The sequence below is a fragment of the Oncorhynchus kisutch genome, linkage group LG25, assembly GCF_002021735.2.
Source record: "Oncorhynchus kisutch isolate 150728-3 linkage group LG25, Okis_V2, whole genome shotgun sequence".
Lineage (NCBI taxonomy): Eukaryota > Metazoa > Chordata > Actinopteri > Salmoniformes > Salmonidae > Oncorhynchus > Oncorhynchus kisutch.
Genome location: NC_034198.2, coordinates 43,217,537 through 43,244,382, shown reverse-complemented (window position 1 = coordinate 43,244,382; position 26,846 = coordinate 43,217,537). Strand labels below are relative to the sequence as shown.

The following is a 26,846-nucleotide window of genomic DNA, read 5'->3' as shown; positions in this document are numbered from 1 at the left end:
AGCTAGATAGCCAATGAGCTGGGATTTACGGGAGTACCCGGAAACCATGTATCTGTCGTAAAATGTAGCTACTAACCTTGTACGACAGCAGGCCTTTTCATTTTGAACAAACATTATAAGGATATTCAGAGTTATGAAGTTATGAAAATGTTGAACTTATAATATGGCTAATAATACTTGGAAAGCTAAATCAAAGTCCAAGTACACAGATTTGACGATATTCTTGCAGAAAAAAATTGAATATGAATGCAAACGTGCTTCAACACCTGCATTGCTTGCTGTTTGGGGTTGTAGGCTGGGTTTCTGTACAGCACTTTGAGATATCAGCTGATGTATGAAGGGCTATATAAATACATTTGATTTGAAATGTCTCCTTCACGATTTGCCCAAATGTAGTTGGGGACTTCACACTTAATGTCATGTAGTTTGCTCATATTTCAAGTTATCGATCTGAAACTTTGCACATACACTGATGCCATCTTGTGGACACTCTCGGAATTACAACCAGAGTGATGCCTTTAACTGTGACCTTTCTCTTGTATTTCAAAGATGGTGGTAGAAAAAGACTGGTAGGTATTTTCTTCCACCAGATCTATTGTGTTATATTCTCCTACATTCAATTCACATTTCCACAAACTTCAAAGTGTTTCCTTTCAAATGGTATCAAGAATATGCATATCCTTGCTTCAGGTCCTGAGCTACAGGCAGTTAGATTTGGGTATGTCATTTAGGTGAAAATTTAAAAATGGTGGCTATCCCTAAAAAGTTTTCATAACATGTCTCCCTGTTTCTCTCTGTAGATGACTGGAGCAACGCGGACGCCAGTTGCCATGAGTTACTGAGAGCAGAACTGCGACTGCTTCCTCTCAGTACCAAGATGGAGGGCTCTATCTACCAAAGGGTAATGCCCATAGCGATAAATAAAGGACTAGATGGATATAACCCATTTTAGCATTTTAGCATTTAGGTCTTCAACCATTTTAAAGTATACAACTGGGTGGGGATCCAGAGCATTGTCTTCTTCTTCTTCATGTTGGGTTGCCTGTGGCTGATTTAAGCTATATCACCGCCATCTAGTGGCCACAATATATTAATGAGACAAGATTTGGTTCAGTACTCCAGCACTACAGGTGGTGTTAAATCACCAAAATTTAGATTGACGCTTTTTTCAAACACAAAAGAAGTGTTTGAAGAAGAACAATAACAACTTTAAAATGAAGCTAGCCTCAATGTTACTATCTGTGTTGTCACGGACACCACAAGGGTACAGAGACAAAGGTGAGTCCTATATCTATTTATATGGTCCCTACACTTCATCTGGTCTATTTTTCAAGACCACAGTCATATGGCCTGGATTTTTAACACTACCTAACCAGGCCAAGCTGTGTGGTTACTGATCAACTACTGAACCAGGCCAAGTTGTACTGGTCTGGCCTGATTACTGATCAACTACCTATCTAACCAGGCCAAGCTGTACTGGTCTGGCCTGGTTACTGATCAACTACTGAACCAAGCCAAGCTGTACTGGTCTGGCCTGGTTACTGATCAACTACCTAACCAGGCCAAGCTGTACTGGTCTGGCCTGGTTACTGATCAACTACCTAACCAGGCCAAGCTGTACTGGTCTGGCCTGGTTACTGATCAACTACCTAACCAGGCCAAGCTGTACTGGTCTGGCCTGGTTACTGATCCACTACTGAACCAAGCCAAGCTGTACTGGTCTGGCCTGGTTACTGATCAACTACCTAACCAGGCCAAGCTGTACTGGTCTGGCCTGGTTACTGATCAACTACCTAACCAGGCCAAGCTGTACTGGTCTGGCCTGGTTACTGATCAACTACCTAACCAGGCCAAGCTGTACTGGTCTGGCCTGGTTACTGATCCACTACTGAACCAAGCCAAGCTGTACTGGTCTGGCTTGGTTACTGATCCATTACTGAACCAAGCCAAGCTGTACTGGTCTGGCCTGGTTACTGATCAACTACTGAATCAGGCCAAACTGTACTGGTCTGGCCTGGTTACTGATCCACTGCTGAACCAAGCCAAGCTGTCCTGGTCTGGCCTGGTTACTGATCCACTACTGAACCAAACAAGCTGTTCTCTCTAATTCTCTCTCTCGGAGGACCTGAGCCCTAGGACCATGCCCCAGGACTACCTGACATGATGACTCCTTGCTGTCCCCAGTCCACCTGACTGTGCTGCTGCTCCAGTTTCAACTGTTCTGCCTCATTATTATTCGACCATGCTGGTCATTTATGAACATTTTAACATCTTGGCCATGTTCTGTTATAATCTCCACCCGGCACAGCCAGAAGAGGACTGGCCACCCCACATAGCCTTGTTCCTCTCTAGGTTTCGTCCTAGGTTTTGGCCTTTCTAGGGAGTTTTTCCTAGCCACCGTGCTTCTACACCTGCACTGCTTGCTGTTTGGGGTTTTAGGCTGGGTTTCTGTACAGCACTTTGAGATATCAGCTGATGTACGAAGGGCTATATAAATACATTTGATTTGATTTACTGGGCTGGCCTGGTTACAAATCCACTACTGACCCAAACCAAGCTGTACTGGGCTGGCCTGGTTACTGATCCACTACTGAACCAAACCAAGCTGTACTGGGCTGGCCTGGTTACTGATCCACTACTGAACCAAACCAAGCTGTACTGTGCTGGCCTGGTTACTGATCCACTACTGAACCAAACCAAGCTGTACTGGGCTGGCCTGGTTACTCGTCAACTACTGAACCAAACCAAGCTGTGCTGGGCTGGTCTGGTTACTCGTCAACTACTGAACCAAACCAAGCTGTGCTGGGCTGGTCTGGTTACTGGTCCAACATTGTTCCTGCAACTGTCCTGTGAAAACGTCAGCATAGTCTGGTGTGGGTCAGCCCTGCAGCGTCTCAGCTGTTTTCTACCAATGGATGCGATCAATTGTAGAAAACCCATAGTTGCTCCCGTCCCTATCTTGAATGGTCATTTGACCTTTATGCGTAATCAATCACAAGCTTTGGAACATTTCCTGTAAACAACCACTGCCTTAATTTTACGGCTTTGGGGTTCCGCGAGTGGAACGTTTCGACAACAGCCGGTGAAATGACAGAGCGCGAAATTCAATTATTTTTTATAGAAATATTTTACTTTCATACATTCACAAGTGCAACACATCAAATTAAAGCTTAACTTCTTGTTAATCTAGCCATCATGTCAGATTTCAAAAAGGCTTTACGGCGAAAGCACACCATGCGATTATGTTAGGTCAGTGCCAAGTCACAAAAAACATACAGCCATTTTCTAGCCAAAGAGAGGAGTCACAAAAAGCAGAAATAGAGATAAAATAAATCACTAACCTTTGATGATCTTCATCAGATGGCACTCAAAGGATTTCATGTTACACAATACATGTATGTTTTGTTCGATAAAGTTCATATTTATATCCAGAAATCTCTGTTTACATTTTCGCGTTATTTTCAGTAATGTTTTGCCTCCAAAACATCCGGTGAAATTGCAGAGAGCCACATCAATTTACAGAAATACTCATCATAAACTTAGATGAAAGATACAAGTGTTATACATAGGATTAAAGATAAACTTCCGCTGTGTCAGATTTTCAAAAAAGCTTTATGGCGAAAGCACACCATGCGATCATCTGAGTACAGCGCTCAGACAACAAAACAAGCCAAACAGATATCTGCCATGTTGTGGAGTCAACAGAAGTCAGAAATAGTATGATTAATATTCACTTACCTTTGATGATCTTCATCGGGAATGCACTCCCAGGAATCCCAGTTCCACAATAAATGTTTGTTTTGTTCGATAAAGTCACTCATTTATGTCCAAGTTCCTCCTTGTTGTTTGCACGTTTAGTTCACTAATTCAAATGCACAAAGTATGGGCAATAAGTCCAGACAAAAGTACAAAAAAGTTCAATTAAAGTTCATAGAAAACGATGTATATAATGAATCTTTAGGATGTTTTTGGATAAATCTTCAATAATATTCCATTGTCATTAGAAAGGAAAGGGAACGGATCTCGCTCTCGCGCTCACGGCCATCCGCGATAAACAACTCATGGCTTTCAACTGAGCCACTTACTCTGAGTGCTCTTATTCTCTCCCCTTTCACAGCAGAAGCCTGAAACAACTTTCTAAAGACTGTTGACATCTAGTGGAAGCCTTAGGAAGTGCAATCTGACCCCATTTACACTGGATATTGGATAGACAATCACTTGCAAAACTACAAACCTCAGATTTCCCACCTGCTGGTTGTATTTTTCTCAGGTTTTTGCCTGCCATATGAGTTCTGTTATACTCACAGACATCATTCAAACAGTTTTAGAAACTTCAGAGTGTTTTCTATCCAATACTAATAATAATATGCATATATTTTCTATCCAAATCTACTAAACATGCATACCTTAGCTTCTGGACCTGAGAAGCAGGTAGTTTACTCTGGGCACGCTTTTCATCCGGATGTGAAAATATTGCCGCCCAAATAAGTTTTAATAAGCTAACTTTTCTTAGTAGTTCAGTCTGCAGAGCAACATTTCTCCTTGATCCAATTTAGGTAGGTTATTTAGCTAGGTTATTCAGCTAGGTTATTTAACTAGGTTATTTAACTAGGTTATTTAACAAGGTTATTTAACTAGGTTATTTAGCTAGGTTATTTAGTTAGGTTATTTAGCTAGGTTATTTAGCTAGGTTATTTAGCTAGGTTATTTAGCTAGGTTATTTAGCTAGGTTATTTAGCTAGGTTATTTAGCTAGGTTATTTAGCTAGGTTATTTAGTTAGGTTATTTAGCTAGGTTATTTAACTAGGTTATTTAGCTAGGTTATTTAACTAGGTTATTTGGCTAGGTTATTTAGCTAGGTTATTTAACTAGGTTATTTGGCTAGGTTTATTTAGCTAGGTTATTTAGTTAGGTTATTTAACTAGGTTATTTAGCTAGGTTAGTTTAGCTAGGCTATTTAGCTCAATTATGAATGAAGAAAGTAAGAGATGAAAATTGATTTGATTCCTTTCGTTTTTGAGATGATGATGAATATAGAGGTTTCTCTTTGTTGAGTTAAGTTAATTCACCAAAATAATGTGCTTGTTTTATGCTCCTGTGTGTCTCAGTTGGTACGAGGGTACGAGGTTATCTAAGACCATGGGTTCGAAGTTTGCAGGGACAACATAGTGTCCTGATTACCCACCCTTCTTTCCAAGTGCACTTGGATTTATCAATGGTGGAATCTGCCTCCAGCGAATTTTTACACCAATCCAATGCTTTAAAATCCAAGACAGGGAATATGCAAGTGTACTCTTTGTGTTTCCTGTTTGGACAGAGTGGTGTATGTATGTCATATGTCTGGTCGTCCATTTACTGTAGAAACCTGGAGCAGCTTGTTCCTGCAGTCTGGGCGGGGCCAATGCTGTGACCGTTCCTAGAAGCCACACCTTCCACTCCTTATCCAATCAGAGCCCTGACCACGCCCAGGAGGAGGAAGGGTCACCGCGGCAACGGCGCATCACAGTTGGTGAGGTCTCCAATCGTAAAACTGGTTTATTGTTGTGTTATTGATACTGTCAATACAACTAGTACTATTACTCCGATTTAATACCGATACTACTACTACTACAGATAATGTTGACCTCTTCATATCCTCTTATAACACGTTTGATGTTCTTTATGCACACTACATTATGTGTTACAGCGACTGATATCATCAATACATTTCCCTGTCTATCAATCAGAAGGTTTAGCACAATAAATATAAGACCTTCCTTTGATTCATCTTCCTTGGAAGTACAGAACATGAGCATTTCTGTCCTGTTACATGAGTTGAAAATTAACAGAGCTCACTTCTCCTTTCCTCCCCTCTCTTTCCTCCCCTCTCTTTCCCACTCTCTCTTTCCTCTCCTCTTTCCCACTCTCTCTTTCCCACTCCCTCTTTCCTCTTTCTTTCCCACTCTCTCTTTCCTCTCCTCTTTCCCACTCTCTTTCCCACTCTCTCTTTCCTCTCCTCTTTCCCACTCTCTCTTTCCCACTCTCTCTTTCCTCTCCTCTTTCCGACTCTCTCTTTCCCACTCTCTCTTTCCCATTCTCTCTTTCCCACTCTCTCTTTCTCACTCCCTCTTTCCCCTCTCTTTCCCCTCTCTCTTCCCTCTCTCTCTTTCCCTCTCTCTTCCCTTTCTCTCATTCCTCCCCTCCCTTTCCCTCTCTCTTTCCCCCTCTCTATTTCCCCTCTCTCTCTTTCCCCCTCCATCTTGTCCCCTCTCTCTTTCCCCTCTCTCTTTCCCCCTCTCTCATTCCCCCTCCATCTTTTCTCCTCTCTCTTTCCCCCTCCCTCTTTCCCCTCCTTCTTTCCCCCTCCCTCTTTCCCTCTCTCTCGTTCCTCCCCTCTCTTTCCCTCTCTCTTTCCTCCCCTCCATTTCCCTCTCTCTCTTTTCCCTCTCTCTCTTTCCCCTCTCTCTCTTCCCCCTCCATCTTGTCCCCTCTCTCTTTCCCCCTCCCTCTTTCCCCCTCTATCTCTTTCCCTCTCTATTTCCTCCCCTCCCTCTTTCCCTATCTCTCGTTCCTCCCTTCTCTTTCCCCTCTCTCTTTCCCCCTCTCTCTTTCCCCCTCTCTTTCCCCCTCTCTTTCCCCCTCCATCTTTTCCCCTCTCTTTCCCCCTCCATCTTTTCCCCTCTCTCTTTCCCCCTCCCTCTTTCCCCCTCTCTCTTTCCCCCTCCCTCTTTCCCCCTCTATCTCTTTCCCTCTCTATTTCCTCCCCTCCCTCTTTCCCTATCTCTCGTTCCTCCCTTCTCTTTCCCTCTCTCTTTCCTCCCCTCCCTTTCCGTCTCTCTTTCCCCCTCTCTCTTTCCCCCTCTCTCTTTCCCACTCTCTCTTTCACCTCTCTCTTTCCCTCTCTCTCTTTCCCCTCTCACAGCATCATTCATGCCACAGCCTAATGACCAGAATGGAAGCTTCCCAGAGAAGGTACAGTAACACAGTCAATCCCCATAAAAAGCAAGACCTTCAGGGTGGCAACGGCACGGAAACAGAAAGCTGCCCCAAATATAACTATAAAACACAATGCGTCTGAACTTCAGAAATACAACCCAAACTACTCAAAGCAATGACTCAGCGAATATTCTCAGGATCGTGGTCACAGTGCCCAGGTTTTGCCAAAATGGGATTGCATAGAACAGTCCTGTTGACCAGAGCCGGTACACTCTGTAGGGAGTAGAGTGCAATTTGGGATGTATCCCTGGTGACCATAGAGAAACATCTGGTACATAGTATGTAGAAGTAAGAAGTGAAAAGTATATTTCCTGTGTTAGCAACAAAGGAATAGAAATGGATAAATTACAGTTATGCTCGAGCCTTGCATTCACAATGATCTATACATCCCTGACTACCGTAGTGTCTGTAATACATCCTCACATTAACAACTGCCCCATTCACAATGATCTATACATCCCTGACTACCGTAGTGTCTGTAATACATCCTCACATTAACAACTGCCCCATTCACAATGATCTATACATCCCTGACTACTGTAGTGTCTGTAATACATCCTCACATTAACAACTGCCCCATTCACAATGATCTATACATCCCTGACTACCGTAGTGTCTGTAATACACCCTCACAGGACAGACTCACAGCGGCCACACACTGCTATACAGGACAGACTAAGCACGGCCACACACTGCTATACAGGACAGACTAAGCACTGTCACACACTGCTATACAGGACAGACTCACTGTGGTGGAATTCCCTTCCATCTCCTATTACTCAGCAAACAGCAAAACATCTCATGGAACGGAAGGGAACTGTGAGGGGAAACAGAAACACACACACACAGAGACACACACTCACACACACACACAGAAACACACACACAGAGAAACACACTCACTCACACACACACACAGAAACACACACACAGAGAAACACACTCACACACACACACACACACACACAGAAACACACACACAGAGAAACACACACACACACAGAAACACACACACAGAGAAACACACACACACACACACAGAAACACACACACAGAGAAACACACACACACACACACACACAGAAACACACACACAGAGAAACACACACACACACACACACACACACAGACATACTCCAATACACACACACACAGAAACACACACAGACAGAGAAACACACACACAGAGAAACACACACACACAGAAACACACACACAGAGAAACACACACACACACACACACACACACACACACAGAAACACACACACACACACAGACATACTCCAACACACACACACACAGAAACACACACAGAATCACAGAAACACACACACACACAGAAACACACACACACACACACAGACACACTCTAAGACACACATAAAGCACTGAAATCTAACAGTACAACTCCCACAACCTTCTTATTGTCAATTTATTTCAGCCAATCATCAGTTATTTTTCTCAGTACAGTACATGTTGACTCGATAGGTATGCTGAGAGGTCAAACACAATTCTTTCCCAAAAGTTTGCTAAGAGCCGGCAGTGGACTGATTTGGTCAGCTGTTAGAACAAGCAAAGTAGACACTTTACCATTCTTGTGTAATGACTTTCAGCTTCCCTCCAGGTTCTGAGGGGGGGGGGGGGGGCAGATTACAGATATGAGAAACAGGAGTGGCAACATTTTCTCCATCTATGTTGTTAACACCAAGCCTCATTATTGATTTCCAGCAATAATCTTTTCCACATCGCTTCTCTATCATAATTCTGTATTTTATAAATCATGAATATTATGGCTCACAGTTTGTTGTTGACATTTCATTCCTGAGTTTGTCCACTCCCTGGAGACCAAAAATTCTCTCAGCCTCATTGTAAAATGTGTAGAATAACATTATATTAGCTATAAAACTGCACACTTCTCTCTCTGCTCCATGGAACTATGTTTAGATTTGCAGGGAATTATCTTAAAAAAAGCTAAATTCTCTCAGCCTCATGGCCAAATATGTAGAATAGCATGAGCTCTAAAACTGTGATTTTTTTTTCTCTTTCCACTAGTTCAGTCTTTCTTTTTCCTTCTGTCTTTCTGCCTAAATATCCTTGTCACTGTTTAGAATGTTCGGTGTGACGTTGTAAATTGCAAATTAACAAGTAAGAAGTCTGCAAAGTTTGAAGAAAACCTCAGGAATGCTACCCCTGTCCCGCTCCATTTGTTTTTATTGAACTGTAATTGACATTTTAACTCTCTCTGTGTGTGTGTGTGTGTGTGTGTGTGTGTGTGTGTGTGTGTGGGTGGGTGGTATAGGATTTCGACAGACAAGGGGGAAAACCTCTAGGAGAGTTGAACACAGAAGAAGTCTGCCAGTGGTTCAGCAGTATTGGCCTTCAGAAAAGCCTCCAGTTCATCAGAGGTAACACCGTTTCATCATGTCCCTCCTCACTCCCTCTTCAGAACTCATTTATGTCTCTTCCCATTACATTCCCATGCTGACGTTGCCAATTAACTCACCTTTAAACACCTTTATTTGAACCGCTGAGCTGATGTTGCCAATTAACTCACCTTTAAACACCTTTATTTGAACCGCTGAGCTGACGTTGCCAATTAACTCACCTTTAAACACCTTTATTTGAACCGCTGAGCTGACGTTGCCAATAAACTCACCTTTAAACACCTTTATTTGAACCGCTGAGCTGACGTTGCCAATTAACTCACCTTTAAACACCTTTATTTGAACCGCTGAGCTGACGTTGCCAATAAACTCACCTTTAAACACCTTTATTTGAACCGCTGAGCTGACGTTGCCAATTAACTCACCTTTAAACACCTTTATTTGAACCGCTGAGCTGACGTTGCCAATTAACTCACCTTTAAACACCTTTATTTGAACCGCTGAGCTGACGTTGCCAATAAACTCACCTTTAAACACCTTTATTTGAACCGCTGAGCTGACGTTGCCAATTAACTCACCTTTAAACACCTTTATTTGAACCGCTGAGCTGACGTTGCCAATAAACTCACCTTTAAACACCTTTATTTGAACCGCTGAGCTGACGTTGCCAATTAACTCACCTTTAAACACCTTTATTTGAACCGCTGAGCTGACGTTGCCAATTAACTCACCTTTAAACACCTTTATTTGAACCGCTGAGCTGACGTTGCCAATAAACTCACCTTTAAACACCTTTATTTGAACCGCTGAGCTGACGTTGCCAATTAACTCACCTTTAAACACCTTTATTTGAACCGCTGAGCTGACGTTGCCAATTAACTCACCTTTAAACACCTTTATTTGAACCGCTGAGCTGACGTTGCCAATAAACTCACATTTAAACACCTTTATTTGAATCGCTGAGCTGACGTTGCCAATTAACTCACCTTTAAACACCTTTATTTGAACCGCTGAGCTGACGTTGCCAATAAACTCACCTTTAAACACCTTTATTTGAACCGCTGATCAAAACATTTCGGCCAGTATTTACATCTCAGTAGGAAATCGATGCTGAATTAATGAGTACACATGTCTGATCTTTTTTAAATCTCATAAAATGACAAACCCAAAACGAACTGCCTGTAGCTCAGGACCTGAAGCATGGATATGCATATTCTTGGTACCATTTGAAAGGAAACACTGAAGTTTATGGAAATGTGAAGGGAATGTAGGAGAATATAACACATTAGATCTGGTAAAAGATAATACAAAGAAAAAACCAACCATTCTTTTGTATTTTTTGTGTACCATCATCTTTGAAATGCAAGAGAAAGGCCATAATGTATTATTCCAGCCCAGGTGCAATTTAGATATTGGCCACTAGATGGGAGCAGTGTATGTGCCAAGTTTTAGATTAATCCAATGAACCATTGCATTTATGTTCAAAATTTTGTATCAAGACTGATCAAATGTGCCATAATTTGTTTATTATTAATACATTTCCATGTTCCAAATTGTGCACTCTCCTCAAACAATAGCATGGTATTATTTCACTGTAATAGCTACTGTAATTTCAAGATTGCAGTTAGCTTAAATTATTGTTAATCTTTCTGCCCATATCAGATATGTCTATGTCCTGGGAAATGTTCTTGTTACTCACAACCTCATGTTAATCACATTAGCCTACGTTAGCTCAACCGTCCCGTGGAAGGGACACCGATCCCGAAGAAGTGTTAACATGATCAATCTTTTGTCTGAGAAAATGTTCCTGCCCATCAGGAAATTAAAATGTGCCTCGTGATTTATACTGAACAAAAATATAAACGCAACATGTAAAGTCTTGGTCTTGTGTTTCATGAGCTGAAATATCAAATCAAATGTATTTATAAAGCCCTTCTTACATCAGCTGATATATCAAAGTGCTGTACAGAAACCCAGCCTAAACCCCCAAACAGCAAGCAATGCAGGTGTAGAAGCACGTGCACCTTGTACAGGTGCACCTTGTGCTGGGGACAATAAAAGGCCACTCTAAAATTTTTGTCAAACAATGCAATGCCACAGATGTCTCAAGTTTTGAGAGCTCGTGCAATTGGCATACTGACTGCAGGAATGTACACCAGAGCTTGGAATGTTCATTTCTCTACTATAAGCTGCATCCAACGTTGTTGTAGAGTGCAGTACGTTCAAACAGCCTCACAATCGCAGACCTCGTGTAACCACGACAACCCAGGACCTCCACATCTGGCTACTTCACCTGAAGGATTGTCTGAGACTAGCCACCCAGACAGCTGATGAAACTGAGGAGTATTTCTGTCTGTAATAAATCCCTTTTGTGGGAAAAAAATCATTCTGATTGGCTGTGCCTGGCTCCCCAGAGGTTGGGCCTGGCTCCCAAGTAAGGGGGCCGATGCCCTCCCAGGCCCAGCCATAGCTGCGCCCTGCCCAGTCATTTGAAATCCATATATTATGGCCTAATGAATTGACTTAAATTGACTGATTTCCTTATATGAACTCAGTAAAATCGTTGAAATTGTTGCATGTTGATTTTGTATATATATTTTTTAGTATAGCTACATTGACTGAAAACCGGTATTTCTCTTCTCTCCATGCAGCGTTAGGATATCCAGTCGAGTCATTAGGATCTCCCTCTCTCGCTCACTCAAACACACCAGACAGAATATTACTGCTCTATACAGTGGGGAGAACAAGTATTTGATACACTGCCTATTTTGCAGGTTTTCCTACTTACAAAGCATGTAGAGGTCTGTAATGTTTTATCATACGTACACTTCAACTGTGAGAGGCGGAATCTAAAACAAACATCCAGAAAATCACATTGTATGATTTTAAGTAATTAATTTGCATTTTATTGCATGACATAAATATTTGATACATCAGAAAAGCAGAACTTAATATTTGGTGTATCCATTTCTACTGTATCCATACGTCTCTACTGTATCCATAAGTCTCTACTGTATCCATACGTCTCTACTGTATCCAAAAGTTTCTACTGTATCCATAAGTCTCTACTGTATCCATAAGTCTCTACTGTATCCATATGTTTCTACTGTATGCATACGTTTTTTAAAGGTATTTTTCAATGCAGATGCCCGGATATTTGTAGGCGGTTAGGGATCGATGGGAGAACCAACCAAATATATAGTCAATTGCAGCGCTACCTTAGCCTGGTATTGAAGTCAATGTACCCAGAGGAGGACGGAAGCCGGCTGTCCTCCGGCTACACCATGGTGCTACCCTACAGAGTGCTGCTGAGGCTACTGTAGACCTTCATTGCAAAACAGTGTTTTAATCAATTATTTGGTGACGTGAATATATTTAGTTAGGATAACTTTTTTTTTTTTAAGAAAAAAAGAATTTCACTAAGTAGGATGGTCCTCCCCTTTCTCCTCTAAGGAGCCTCCACTGGTGTCCTAAAGCCAGACTGGTGAGCATTCAAATTAAATGTTCTATCGAAAAAGGACAGCAGCTGAGAAATGACCAAGAGTTCAAACATTTTTTGCTAAACATTAACGTATTAATTATTAAGATCGCAGAGATCGCCACCTTTTGTGGAGCGGGAGAACAAGGGCCGCCTTTCTACACCTTAGGAATAATACCCAAGAAAATGGATCAATTTAAAATATGAGTCAAGGGCTCCACAATTAGAGGTGCAGCAAACCATAGAAGACACGGGTCAAGCATATGTGGACGTTTAAACATCAATAACAATCAGAGCATCCAGAAGTTCCCTAGTAGTGACTTGACGAAGACAGAACAGTGGGACAGAACATTTCTCCTGTAAGATAAATGGCCTACAGCCATAACATTTTGATTAAAGCATCAGTAATTTCAGTCTGATAGTCAGATAAATGGCCTACAGCCATAACATTTCAGTCTGATAGTCAGATAAATGGCCTACAGCCATAACATTTCAGTCTGATAGTCAGATAAATGGCCTACAGCCATAACATTTCAGTCTGATAGTCAGATAAATGGCCTACAGCCATAACATTTCAGTCTGATATACAGTCGTGGCCAAAGGTTTTGAGAATGAAACAAATATTAATTTTCACAAAGTTTACTGCTTCAGTGTCTTTAGATATTTTACAAGCATTACATAAGTGTCAAAGGCTTTTATTGACTTACATGAATTACATGAAGTTGATGCAAAGAGTCAATATTTGCAGTGTTGACCCTTCTTTTTCAAGACCTCTGCAATCCGCCCTGGCATGCTGTCAATTAACTTCTGGGCCACATGGTGGCAGCCCATTCTTGCACAATCAATGCTTGGAGTTTGTCAGAATTTGTGGGTTTTTGATTGTCCACCCGCCTCTTGAGGATTGAACACAAGTTCTCAATGGGATTAAGGTCTGGGGAGTTTCCTGACCATGGACCCAAATATCGATGTTTTGTTCCTCGAGCCACTTAGTTAACACTTTTGCCTTACGGCAAGGTGCTCCACCATGCTGAAAAAGGCATTGTTCGTCACCAAACTGTTCCTGGATGGTTGGGAGAAGTTGCTCTCGGAGGATGTGTTGGTACCATTCTTTATTCATGGCTGTGTTCTTAGGCAAAATTGTGAGTGAGCCCACTCCCTTGGCTGAGAAGCAACCCCACACATGAATGGTCTCAGGATGCTTTACTGTTGGCATAACACAGGACTGATGCTAACTCTCACCTTGTCTTCTCCAGACAAGCTTTTTTCCGGATGCCCCAAACAATCAGAAAGGGTATTCATCAGAGAAAATTACTTCACCCCAGTCCTCAGCCGTCCAATCCCTGTACCTTTAGTAGAATATCAGTCTGTCCCTGATGTTTTGCCTGGAACATCAGGGACAGACTTTAGCCCAGCAGTCCAATCCCTGTACCTTTAGTAGAATATCAGTCTGTCCCTGATGTTTTTCCTGGAACATCAGGGACAGACTTTAGCCCAGCAGTCCAATCCCTGTACCTTTAGTAGAATATCAGTCTGTCCCTGATGTTTTTCCTGGAGAGAAGTGTCTTCTTTGCTGCCCTTCTTGACACCAGGCCATCCTCCAAATGTTTTCGCCTCACTGTGCGTGCAGATGCACTCACACCTGCCTGCTGCCATTACTGAGCCAGCTCTGTACTGTACTGAATCACTTTAGGAGATGGTCCTGGTGCTTGCTGGACTTTCTTGGGCGCCCTGAAGCCTTCTTCACAACAATTTAACCGCTCTCCTTGAAGTTCTTGATGATCCGATAAATGGTTGATTTAGGTGCAATCTTACTGGCAGCAATCTTACTGGCATCAATCTTACTGGCATCTTACTCCTTGCTTGTGAAGCCTTTTTTGTGCAAAGCAATGATGACGGCACGTGTTTCCTTGCAGGTAACCATGTTTGACAGAGGAAGAACAATGATTCAAAGCACCACCCTCCTTTGAAGCTTCCAGTCTGTTATTCAAACTCAATCAGCATGACAGAGTGATCTCCAGCCTTGTCCTTATCAACACTCACACCTGTGTTAATGAGAGAATTACTGACATGATGTCAGCTGGCCCTTTTGTGGCAGGGCTGAAATGCAGTGGAAATATTTTGGGGGAATCAGTTCATTTGCAAGGCAAAGAGGGACTTTGCAATTAATTGCAATTCATCTGATCACTCTTCATAACATTCTGGAGTATATGCAAATTGCCATCATACAAACTGAGGCAGCAGACTTTGTGAAAATTAATATTTGTGTCATTCTCAAAACTATTGGCCACGACTGTAGTATTGTAGTTCAGTAGAACCTCTTTGGGCAGAGAGATGTCTGCTTCTTTTCAGTGATTTATAAACCCTCCATAATGTTAAATAAATACAAATCCTCATCAATCTACCCACAATACCCCATAATGTTAAATAAATACAAATCCTCATCAATCTACCCACAATACCCCATAACGACTGTAGTATTGTAGTTCAGTAGAACCTCTTTGGGCAGAGAGATGTCTGCTTCTTTTCAGTGATTTATAAACCCTCCATAATGTTAAATAAATACAAATCCTCATCAATCCACCCACAATACCCCATAATGATTAAGCAAAACATTTTTTTTTGTAAATGTATTATCAATAAGAAACTGACCTACCTCATGTACCTCATGTACCTCATGTACCTCATGTACATAAGTATTCAGACCCTTTGCTATGAGACTCAAAATTGAGCTCAGGTGCATCCTGTTTCCATTGATCATCCTTTAGATGTTTCTACAACTTGATTGGAGTCTACCTGTGGTCAATTAAATTGATTGAACATGATTTGGAAAGGCACACACCCATATATATAAGGTCCCACAGTTGACAGCCGATGTCAGAACAAAAACCAAGCCATGAGGTTGAAGGAATTGTCCATAGAGCTCCGAGACAGGATGGTGTCGAGGCACAGATCTGGGGAAGGAGACCAACACATGTCTGCAGCATTGAAGAAGTTTGGAAAGACTCCCTAGTTTGAAAAGACTTCCTAGTGCTGGCCACCCGGCAAAACTAAGCTATCGGGGGAGGGCCTTGGTCAGGGAGGTGACCAATAACCTGATAGTAACACTGACAGAACTACTGTACTTTCAGTTTGATGCTGACATATGAAGTCATCCTTGTTGTGGATTGAAAGCCTGTATTGTGTGGCTTTTAATATTTAATGAAATCATTAGACTATTTGTTTTACTTCTTGAAAACATTGAAATAAATGAACTTGTGTGCCTAATGTAGGCTATAAGCTTGTTATATTAAATTGAAAAAATAAGATCCGATGATGGAACTCCAAGGGCAAATTTATATTCCAGGCTTAAGTCCACTGAAGTTTTTACTGACCTTTGACCCTGACAGAGGCAGAGCTGCGTGGGGCTGATATAGCCTCCATAGACCTCACCACCCTCGATGTCCTTCACATCTCCAGCCTGCAGGAGAGAGAGCAGCTTTTGTCAGCCGTCTACAGAGAACTGCACCCACCATCCACGACCTCACAGAGACTGGACTTACTACTGGGTATGATACATTCATCAGCTGATTAGTTGATTAGTCGGTCAATTGGTTAATCGATTATACGATGTCAGCCGTCTACAGAGAACTGCACCCACCATCCACAACCTCACAGAGACTGGACTTACTACTGGGTATGATACATTAATCAGCTGATTAGTTGATTAGTCGGTCAATTGGTTAATCAGCTGATTAGTTGATCAGTCGGTCGATCAATTGGTTAATCGATTATACGATGTCAGCCGTCTACAGAGAACTGCACCCACCATCCACGACCTCACAGAGACTGGACTTACTACTGGGTATGATACATTAATCAGTTGATTAGTTGATTAGTCGGTCAATTGGTTAATCGATTATACGATGTCAGCCGTCTACAGAGAACTGCACCCACCAACCACGACCTCACAGAGACTGGACTTACTACTGGGTATGATACATTAATCAGCTGATTAGTTGATTAGTCGGTCAATCGATCTATCGATCAATTGGTTAATCGATTATACGATGTCAGCCGTCTACAGAGAACTGCACCCACCAACCACGACCTCACAGAGACTGGACTTACTACTGGGTATGATACATTAATCAGCTGATTAGTTGATTAGTCGGTCAATCGATCTATCGATCAATTGGTTAATCGATTATACGATGTCAGCCGTCTACAGAGAACTGCACCCACCATTTAATCGATTGTACGATCAATCGAACAATGATTGATTTTTATTGTTGACTGTGTTGTCTCAAATACCATGTCATTCATCAGTAATACAAATAATGATTCCAGATTATCAAAGCGTTTTTAATGTTACTCTGCCAATCCTCCGTCGAGTACTTCACACTGGATAACAGCCATTTCCCTCATTAGCAGTGTATTTTTCTTCCCTGTAGAAACCTTGGATCCTAATGACGTAGAGAAATTCATAGCAGCATTAGTGAATATGAGCAAATCAAAGTCCTCTCTGCAAATAAGCTGCCTCAACATGAATCCAATGAATTCCTTCAAGTTCAGGTATGTATGTCTACCAATTATCAGGACTAACCCATAATTCTATTCTATATTGTAAATATATATTTCCTTTTTTCTTTTGGTTGCTTCCTGTAATGGATGCCAAAGCCCTAACCCGATGGTCCAGAGGAACTCTCAGCTGATGGAGATCACCATAAATGGTACTAGCTGCATTTGTTGGTTTGTCAATCATCATTTAACATCATACTGTACACTAGAGCAGATCACAGAGAGAGAATGATTTGTGATGTCCTCTCTACTGTATCAATCTACTGTATATTGATGTCCTCTCTCCTGTATCAATCTACTGTATATTGATGTCCTCTCTACTGTATATTGATGTCCTCTCTACTGTATCAATCTACTGTATATTGATGTCCTCTCTACTGTATCAATCTACTGTATATTGATGTCCTCTCTACTGTATATTGATGTCCTCTCTACTGTATCAATCTACTGTATATTGATGTCCTCTCTCCTGTATCAATCTACTGTATATTGATGTCCTCTCTACTGTATATTGATGTCCTCTCAACCGTATCAATCTACTGTATATTGATGTCCTCTCTCCTGTATCAATCTACTGTATATTGATGTCCTCTCTCCTGTATCAATCTACTGTATATTGATGTCCTCTCTACTGTATATTGATGTCCTCTCAACCGTATCAATCTACTGTATATTGATGTCCTCTCTCCTGTATCAATCTACTGTATATTGATGTCCTCTCTACTGTATATTGATGTCCTCTCAACCGTATCAATCTACTGTATATTGATGTCCTCTCTCCTGTATCAATCTACTGTATATTGATGTCCTCTCTACTGTATATTGATGTCCTCTCAACCGTATCAATCTACTGTATATTGATGTCCTCTCTCCTGTATCAATCTACTGTATATTGATGTCCTCTCTACTGTATATTGATGTCCTCTCAACCGTATCAATCTACTGTATATTGATGTCCTCTCTCCTGTATCAATCTACGGTATATTGATGTCCTCTCTACTGTATATTGATGTCCTCTCAACCGTATCAATCTACTGTATATTGATGTCCTCGCTACTGTATCAATCTACTGTATATTGATGTCCTCTCTACTGTTTGTTGATGTCCTCTCTACTGTATCAATCTACGGTATATTGATGTCCTCTCTACTGTATCAATCTACGGTATATTGATGTCCTCTCTGCTGTTTGTTGATGTCCTCTCTACTGTATATTGATGTCCTCTCTACTGTATGTTGATGTCCTCTACTGTATATTGATGTCCTGTCTACTGTATCAATCTACTGTATATTGATGTCCTCTCTACCACTTTACCTCACTCTACTTTACTCTACTTAACTCTACTCAACTTTATGCTACTCTACTTTACTGCACTCTACTTTGTTCTACTCTACTCTATTTTACTGTATTCTGCTTTATTCTACTCTACTTTATTATACTTTACTGCATTCGACTTTACTGTACTCTACTTTATTCTACTTTACTGTACTCTACTTTATTCTACTTTACTGTACTCTACTTTACGGTACTCTACTTTGTTCTACTCTATTGTACTATACTTTATTGTACTCTACTTTACTATAATCCACTTTACCACACTCTACTTTACTCTACTCTACTTTATTCTACTCTACTTTACTGTAATCCACTTTACCTCACTCTACTTTGCTCTACTCTACTTTGTTCTACTCTACTCTATTTTACTGTATTCTGCTTTATTCTACTCTACTCTACTTTATTATACTTTACTGTACTCTACTTTACTGTAATCTACTTTACTTTATTCTACTCTACTTTACTGTACTCCACTTTATTGCACTCTACTTCGTTCTACTCTACTGTACTCTATTTTACCTTATTCAATTTTACTCTACTCTAATTTACTCAACTTGACTTGACTTGGTCCCAGATCTGTTTGTACTGTATTCTCAACACTTCTTTTCATTGTTACACGCCAAACATAGGCAATGACTATAGGAGTTGGCAAGACCGCACAGATCTTGGACCAGGTTAGGGCTATGCCATATTTTATTATTGGATGTAGAATTGATATGTGACAATAAATCATGTTTGTCTGTGCTTTGAAGGTTCTTCAGAGGAGCTGATACCAGACCAACATGTATCTGATCTGGTGATCTCCGAGAACCAACAACTAGAGCTGCAGCTGTGCCAAAAAGTAAACACTGAACCCAATAACATTGTTGCATAGAATGTACAATCTGGCTTTCACACACAATAGCTTGTTCTTGTGCCAGACATCACTGCAATACTCACAATCATGTCCACTTACAAGTTACAGTATTGGCTCTGTAGTCTACTCCCAGCTTCAATACATCAAAGAGAAGATGCGACTATACAAGTGACAAGTTGTGTCTTATATCAAGAAACTAATGATGAACCATCAAGCCTTCAACTGACAAGGTTGTTCTCCAGGGTTTTCTGTGGGTTGTTGAACTAATTGTCTCTGTGCTCTTTAAACTCTGTCCTTCCAACAGGCGAAGTCTAAAAGTGTAAGCAAGGCCCCAACCCCCGGTGTTAATGGTTACCATGACAACGGACATGTCAGTCAGAACCGCCAGATACAGCCGATACAGGTGGTCAGCCTGCCAGGTAAAGAGGAAAAGATCCGGGAGCTCAACCAACAGGTGGACTCTCTACAAAACGTTATCCTACAGGTGAGATGGTGACGACCCGCCACTAACTCTTGATCTTATTCTTCTCATGTTGCCTGGTAGCCTTCTGATAGCATAGCATAGCATAACTAATCATAGCATAGCATAGCTAAGCATAGCATAGCATAACTAAGCATAGCATAGCATAGCATAGCATAACTAATCAAAAATCTAATCAAATCAAATCAAATTTTATTTGTCACATACACATGGTTAGCAGATGTTAATGCGAGTGTAGCGAAATGCTTGTGCTTCTAGTTCCGACAATGCAGTAATAACCATCGTTAGCTAGATGCTAACAAATCCAAAACTACTACCTTATACACACAAGTGTAAAGGGATAAAGAATATGTACATAAAGATCATAGCATAGCATAGCTAAGCATAGCATAGCATAACTAAGCATAGCATAACATAGCTTAACTAAGCATAGCATAGCATATCTAAGCATAGCATAACATAACTAAGCATAGCATAACTAAGCATAGCATAGCATAACTAAGCATAGCATAACATAACTTACCTAAGCATAGCATAGCATCTAGGGGTATTTTCATTCATTGTTGACTCCTCTTTCTGACACCTCAGGTGCAGGAGATCCACCACGGCCTGGTAGCATTCTGTTCGGAGCTGAAGAGCATGGGTGTAGAGGTGGACACGTCAGGGCTGAGCTTCCCTGAGCTGGAGCAGCGCCTGGGGCTGGCTATGAGACTGCTCAGGGACAAGAGACACATTCTACAGAGCCTCAGAGAGACCATGAGAGATGCAGGCGCTCACAGGAACAAGTAGGTGGCTGCTATGTGTTGACAACAAAGCCTACTGTTCCCATAATGCAATGCAGTACAGACAATGCATTGTTGTTGTTAGAACGCCTTTAAGATATACAATAGCTGGTGTAATATCAGTCTTTCAGATATACGGTTGGTGGTGTAATATCAGTCTTTCAGATATACGGTTGGTGGTGTAATATCAGTCTTTCAGATATACAGTAGGTGGTGTAATATCAGTCTTTCAGATATACAGTAGGTGGTGTAATATCAGTCTTTCAGATATACAGTAGGTGGTGTAATATCAGTCTTTCAGATATACAGTAGGTGGTGTAATATCAGTCTTTCAGATATACAGTAGGTGGTGTAATATCAGTCTTTCAGATATACAGTAGGTGGTGTAATATCAGTCTTTCAGATATACAGTAGGTGGTGCAATATCAGTCTTTCAGATATACAGTAGGTGGTGTAATATCAGTCTTTCAGATATACAGTAGGTGGTGTAATATCAGTCTTTCAGATATACAGTAGGTGGTGTCATATCAGTCTTTCAGATATACAGTAGGTGGTGTCATATCAGTCTTTCAGATATACAGTAGGTGGTGTCATATCAGTCTTTCAGATATACAGTAGGTGGTGTAATATCAGTCTTTCAGATATACAGTAGGTGGTGTCATATCAGTCTTTCAGATATACAGTAGGTGGTGTAATATCAGTCTTTCAGATATACAGTAGGTGGTGTCATATCAGTCTTTCAGATATACAGTAGGTGGTGTCATATCAGTCTTTCAGATATACAGTAGGTGGTGTCATATCAGTCTTTCAGATATACAGTAGGTGGTGTCATATCAGTCTTTCAGATATACAGTAGGTGGTGTCATATCAGTCTTTCAGATATACAGTAGGTGGTGTCATATCAGTCTTTCAGATATACACTAGGTGGTGTCATATCAGTCTTTCAGATATACAGTAGGTGGTGTCATATCAGTCTTTCAGATATACAGTAGGTGGTGTCATATCAGTCTTACAGATATACAGTAGGTGGTGTCATATCAGTCTTTCAGATATACAGTAGGTGGTGTCATATCAGTCTTTCAGATATACAGTAGGTGGTGTCATATCAGTCTTTCAGATATACAGTAGGTGGTGTCATATCAGTCTTTCAGATATACAGTAGGTGGTGTCATATCAGTCTTTCAGATATACAGTAGGTGGTGTAATATCAGTCTTTCAGATATACAGTAGGTGGTGTCATATCAGTCTTTCAGATATACAGTAGGTGGTGTCATATCAGTCTTTCATATAAGGGTATCCATCCTCTATATGGTCACGTTCACACGGAGGGAAAAGTTCTTCTGGTGGTCAACCAAGGAAAGCAGTGAAAAGAAGAAGCTCCTCACAACTTTCTCATAGTTCAAATCGACTCTCACTCAGTTACTGATTCAGTCTCTCGCTCGCACAATAACTCACTAGTAACATAATAAAATGTAAATGATTATATGCTATTTATTTATGCAATTCATCCTTTACAGTTGGACTCGTGCTTTTGTTTAGGAATACAGCAAATCATTTCACCAACCTGGCTGGTTATATTATTATTATATATTTCGTTTCTACTTTGCCAAAAGAAGCTATGAATGGACGTTATGCATTACTAGAACTCTATTACTAATCAAATCTACAAATAAACTGGATCAAATTGATGCCTTTGTAATGTTTTTATTTTAAGGGAAACAAAAAGGCAATGTCAATGTTTTTTTTCTAGGACTTTGTAGAATTATACTTTGTTATTTTAAAAATATATATATGTTTCTTCATGCAATTTATCTTATAATATAGTTTATGCAGTATTTATCAAGTGTTGGCACTCATGTTTGCTGCATCTGATGCATATGCTAAAGAAGAAGCAACTCTGGTGGGTACTGATAGGCTGAACGACCAGGTGGTTGTTGTGTTAATAGGTGGAAAGGTCAGGTGGTCGTTGTGTTAATGAGTACTGATAGGCTGAACGACCAGGTGGTTGTTGTGTTAATAGGTTGAAAGGTCAGGTGGTCGTTGTGTTAATGAGTACTGATAGGCTGAAAGGTCAGGTGGTTGTTGTGTTAATGAGTACTGATAGGCTGAACTACCAGGTGGTTGTTGTATTAATGTGTACTGATAGGCTGAAAGGTCAGGTGGTTGTTGTGTTATTGAGTACTGATAGGCTGAACCACCAGGTGGTTGTTGTGTTAATGAGTACTGATAGGCTGAAAGGTCAGGTGGCTGTTGTGTTAATGAGTACTGATAGGCTGAACGACCAGGTGGTTGTTGTGTTAATGATACTGATAGGCTGAACGACCAGGTGGTTGTAGTGTTAATGAGTAGGCTGAACGACCAGGTGGTTGTAGTGTTAATGAGTACTGATAGGCTGAACGACCAGGTGGTTGTAGTGTTAATGAGTACTGATAGGCTGAACGACCAGGTGGTTGTTGTGTTAAAGAGTACTGATAGGCTGAACGACCAGGTGGTTGTAGTGTTAATGAGTAGGCTGAACGACCAGGTGGTTGTAGTGTTAATGAGTACTGATAGGCTGAACGACCAGGTGGTTGTAGTGTTAATGAGTACTGATAGGCTGAAAGGTCAGGTGGTTGTTGTGTTAATGAGTACTGATAGGCTGAACGACCAGGTGGTTGTTGTGTTAATAGGCTGAAAGGCCAGAAGGTTGTTGTGTTAGTGAGTACTGATAGTCTCATCGTAACAACTCCCGTACGGGCTTGGGAGAGACGAACGTTGAAATTCATGCATCCTCCGATACACAACGCAACTGCTTCTTCACACAGCGTGCATCCAGCCAATGTGTCGGCGGAAACACTGTGCACCTGGCAACCTTGGTTAGGGTACACTGCGCCCGGCCCGCCACAGGAGTCGCTGGTGCGCGAAGAGACAAGGACATCCCTACCGGCCAAACCCTCCGTAACCCGGACGACGCTATGCCAATTGTGCATCGTCCCACAGACCTCCCGATCGCGGCCAGGTTACGACAGAGCCTGGGCGCGAACCCAGGGTCTCTGGTGGCACAGCTGGCGCTGCAGTACAGCGCCCTTAACCACTGCACCACCCAGAAGGCCCAGGCGGTTGTAGTGTCAATTAGCTCAGGAAACACACCTGTGTGGAAGCTCATGCTTTCAATATACTTTGTATCCTTCATTTATTCGTGTTTCCATTATTACGGCAGCTCCCTGTATGTCCTCATTGTAAGGTTTATAACATATCTTTATCTGTGTCATGTGACCTTACAGGCCATCAGAGGTTTGTCTTCTGGATAAGATGAAGTTGAACTGTCAGGTGTTTAAAGAAGAGATCTCCCTGGTTTACATCAACAGACAGGTGTCACGTCTACAGACAGCACTACAAGACAGTCTAGAAAAGGTAAACTTTGCCCCTGACCCTAACCCTGGTGCAGCTCAACAGACAAGTGGCTCACCTACAAACTGCACTGCAGGACAGGGTACCCTAACCCTAACCTACGGACTGCACTGCAGGACAGGCAGGACAGAGTACCCTAACCCCTAACCACTAACCCCTAACCCCTAACCCACAGATTGCACTGTTGGCAGGACAGGGTACCCTAACCCCTAACCACTAACCCCTAACCCACAGACTGCACTGTTGGCAGGACAGGGTACCCTAACCCCTAACATTTAATAATGTGTTTTATTTAGTAATGTTAAGCTTCTATGTTAACCCTGAAACCCTACATCAACTACTCACCTTAACCCTGTCTTGTTTTTCTCCTGTAGGCTTGTGGAGGTGAATGGGGTACCGGTGAACGATGATGGGGTACAGTGAAGAGGAGCTGAGCCCCCTACTCCGCCAGGGACCAAGTGCTCAGATAATCATCTTGAGGAGACCTCCTCCTCCTCCTCCTCCTCCCAGACCCCCCCCCCCCCCCTTTGAAGCAAAATCCTCCATTAGGATACACCTAGTACCACCAGGCTGATCCCATCTACTATGAGATTGACACCCCATAGACACCAGGCTGATCCCATCTATCTTTAAGCATGACAGTGTAGTCCAGAACAGCACTGCCGCCCCCCGGCTCCATGAGGTCTAAGTCCATCAACCCTGTCAACCAACAAGCTGAGACCCACAACCTGGTAAACCCTGAGCCCCTCTCTACTCTACCACCACAATGAGCATCAGGAATCTGGGGTCTCCACTGAATCTCTCTACTCTACCACCACAATGAGCATCAGGAACCTGGGGTCTCCACTGAGCCCCTCTCTACTCTGCCACCACAATGAGCATCAGGAACCTGGGGTCTCCACTGAGCCTCTCTACTCTACCACCACAATGAGCATCAGGAACCTGGGGTCTCCACTGAGCCCCTCTCTACTCTACCACCACAATGAGCATCAGGAACCTGGGGTCTCCACTGAGTCCCTCTCTACTCTACCACCACAATGAGCATCAGGAACCTGAGGTCTCTACTGAGCCCCTCTCTACTCTGGAGACTGATGTCTCTACTGAGCCCCTCTCTACTCTGGAGACTGAGGTCTTTACTGAGCCCCTCTCTACTCTGGAGATGGAGGTCTCTGGTCCATAGTAAAGTACGCCTGTTCCATTTGTTAGTCCCTGTATGGTCCATAGTAAAAAAAAATACACCTGTAGATCTGCTCGTAACAAGAAGGACTCTGAATCCACTAGAGAACACAGTGTTAATGTTTGTGAACTGTTTGCCCTGCTGAACGTACCGCAGATATGTTGTAAAGTAGTAGATGGCAGATGTTTTAGTTTAGATCGGATGTTTCTGTTTCATGTCAGTGTTATTCGTCCCTGATTCTGATCAGAAGTACATCCTTGTCTTTTGTTTTATTGATCCTTCATTTAACCAGGAGGTCAGAAGATCTCTTCAAGGGGACCCAAGGGAGAACTTCCTGTCAACTGTCAACTTCATTATGGGTTTGTCTTAATGATATGTTCCCATTGAAACCCACATGGATAGGACTCAACGTTTGGTTAACACACACACACACAATCCTAATGTCTTATCCATATCGTCCATTGGATGGGTGGATCACTCAGAAACAAAAATATGTATAAAAATCATATGTCATGGGAAAAAGAGAGAGTTTATGTCCATTCAACCATGTCGGTGAGGTAAACATGAATAAATCTACGTTTAAACTATAAGCCTTTTGTCCTGGTTTCACATGATGTCAGCATCTCATATGGCACCCTATTCCCTATGTCTATAAGCCTTTTGTCCTGGTTTCACATGATGTCAGCATCTCAGATGGCACCCTATTCCCTATGTCTATAAGCCTTTTGTCCTGGTTTCACATGATGTCAGCATCTCAGATGGCACCCTATTCCCTATGTCTATAAGCCTTTTGTCCTGGTTTCACATGATGTCAGCATCTCAGATGGCACCCTATTCCCTATGTCTATAAGCCTTTTGTCCTGGTTTCACATGATGTCAGCATCTCAGATGGCACCCTATTCCCTATGTCTATAAGCCTTTTGTCCTGGTTTCACATGATGTCAGCATCTCAGATGGCACCCTATTCCCTATGTCTATAAGCCTTTTGTCCTGGTTTCACATGATGTCAGCATCTCAGATGGCACCCTATTCCCTATGTCTATAAGCCTTTTGTCCTGGTTTCACATGATGTCAGCATCTCAGATGGCACCCTATTCCCTATGTCTATAAGCCTTTTGTCCTGGTTTCACATGATGTCAGCATCTCAGATGGCACCCTATTCCCTATGTCTATAAGCCTTTTGTCCTGGTTTCACATGATGTCAGCATCTCAGACGGCACCCTATTCCCTATGTCTATAAGCCTTTTGTCCTGGTTTCACATGATGTCAGCATCTCAGATGGCACCCTATTCCCTATGTCTATAAGCCTTTTGTCCTGGTTTCACATGATGTCAGCATCTCAGATGGCACCCTATTCCCTATGTAGTGCACTACTGTAGACCAGAGCCATATGGCACCCTATTCCCTATGTCTATAAGCCTTTTGTCCTGG

The 26,846-nt window shown here is 41.9% G+C and overlaps 1 protein-coding gene across 2 annotated transcripts; it reads left to right on the top strand.

Moving 5' to 3' along the window:
- The first annotated feature begins 805 nt into the window (after nucleotides 1–805).
- Nucleotides 806–26,005, top strand: LOC116357420 (uncharacterized). Of its 2 annotated transcripts, none has more exons than XM_031804564.1 (12): nucleotides 806–901; nucleotides 5,362–5,509; nucleotides 6,902–6,951; nucleotides 9,276–9,381; nucleotides 16,225–16,383; nucleotides 17,269–17,389; nucleotides 17,495–17,547; nucleotides 19,482–19,570; nucleotides 19,890–20,069; nucleotides 20,655–20,851; nucleotides 24,112–24,241; nucleotides 24,613–25,999. In XM_031804564.1, the coding sequence occupies exons 1-12, from the start codon at nucleotides 878–880 to the stop codon at nucleotides 24,646–24,648; spliced, it is 1,293 nt and encodes a 430-aa protein (XP_031660424.1). In that variant the 5' UTR covers nucleotides 806–877; the 3' UTR covers nucleotides 24,649–25,999. The 2 variants fall into 2 exon arrangements, with proteins under 2 accessions (XP_031660424.1, XP_031660425.1); XM_031804565.1 differs by lacking the exon at nucleotides 806–901 and adding an exon at nucleotides 1,186–1,278 and having other exon boundaries at nucleotides 24,613–26,005.
- Nucleotides 26,006–26,846: the final 841 nt, after the last annotated feature.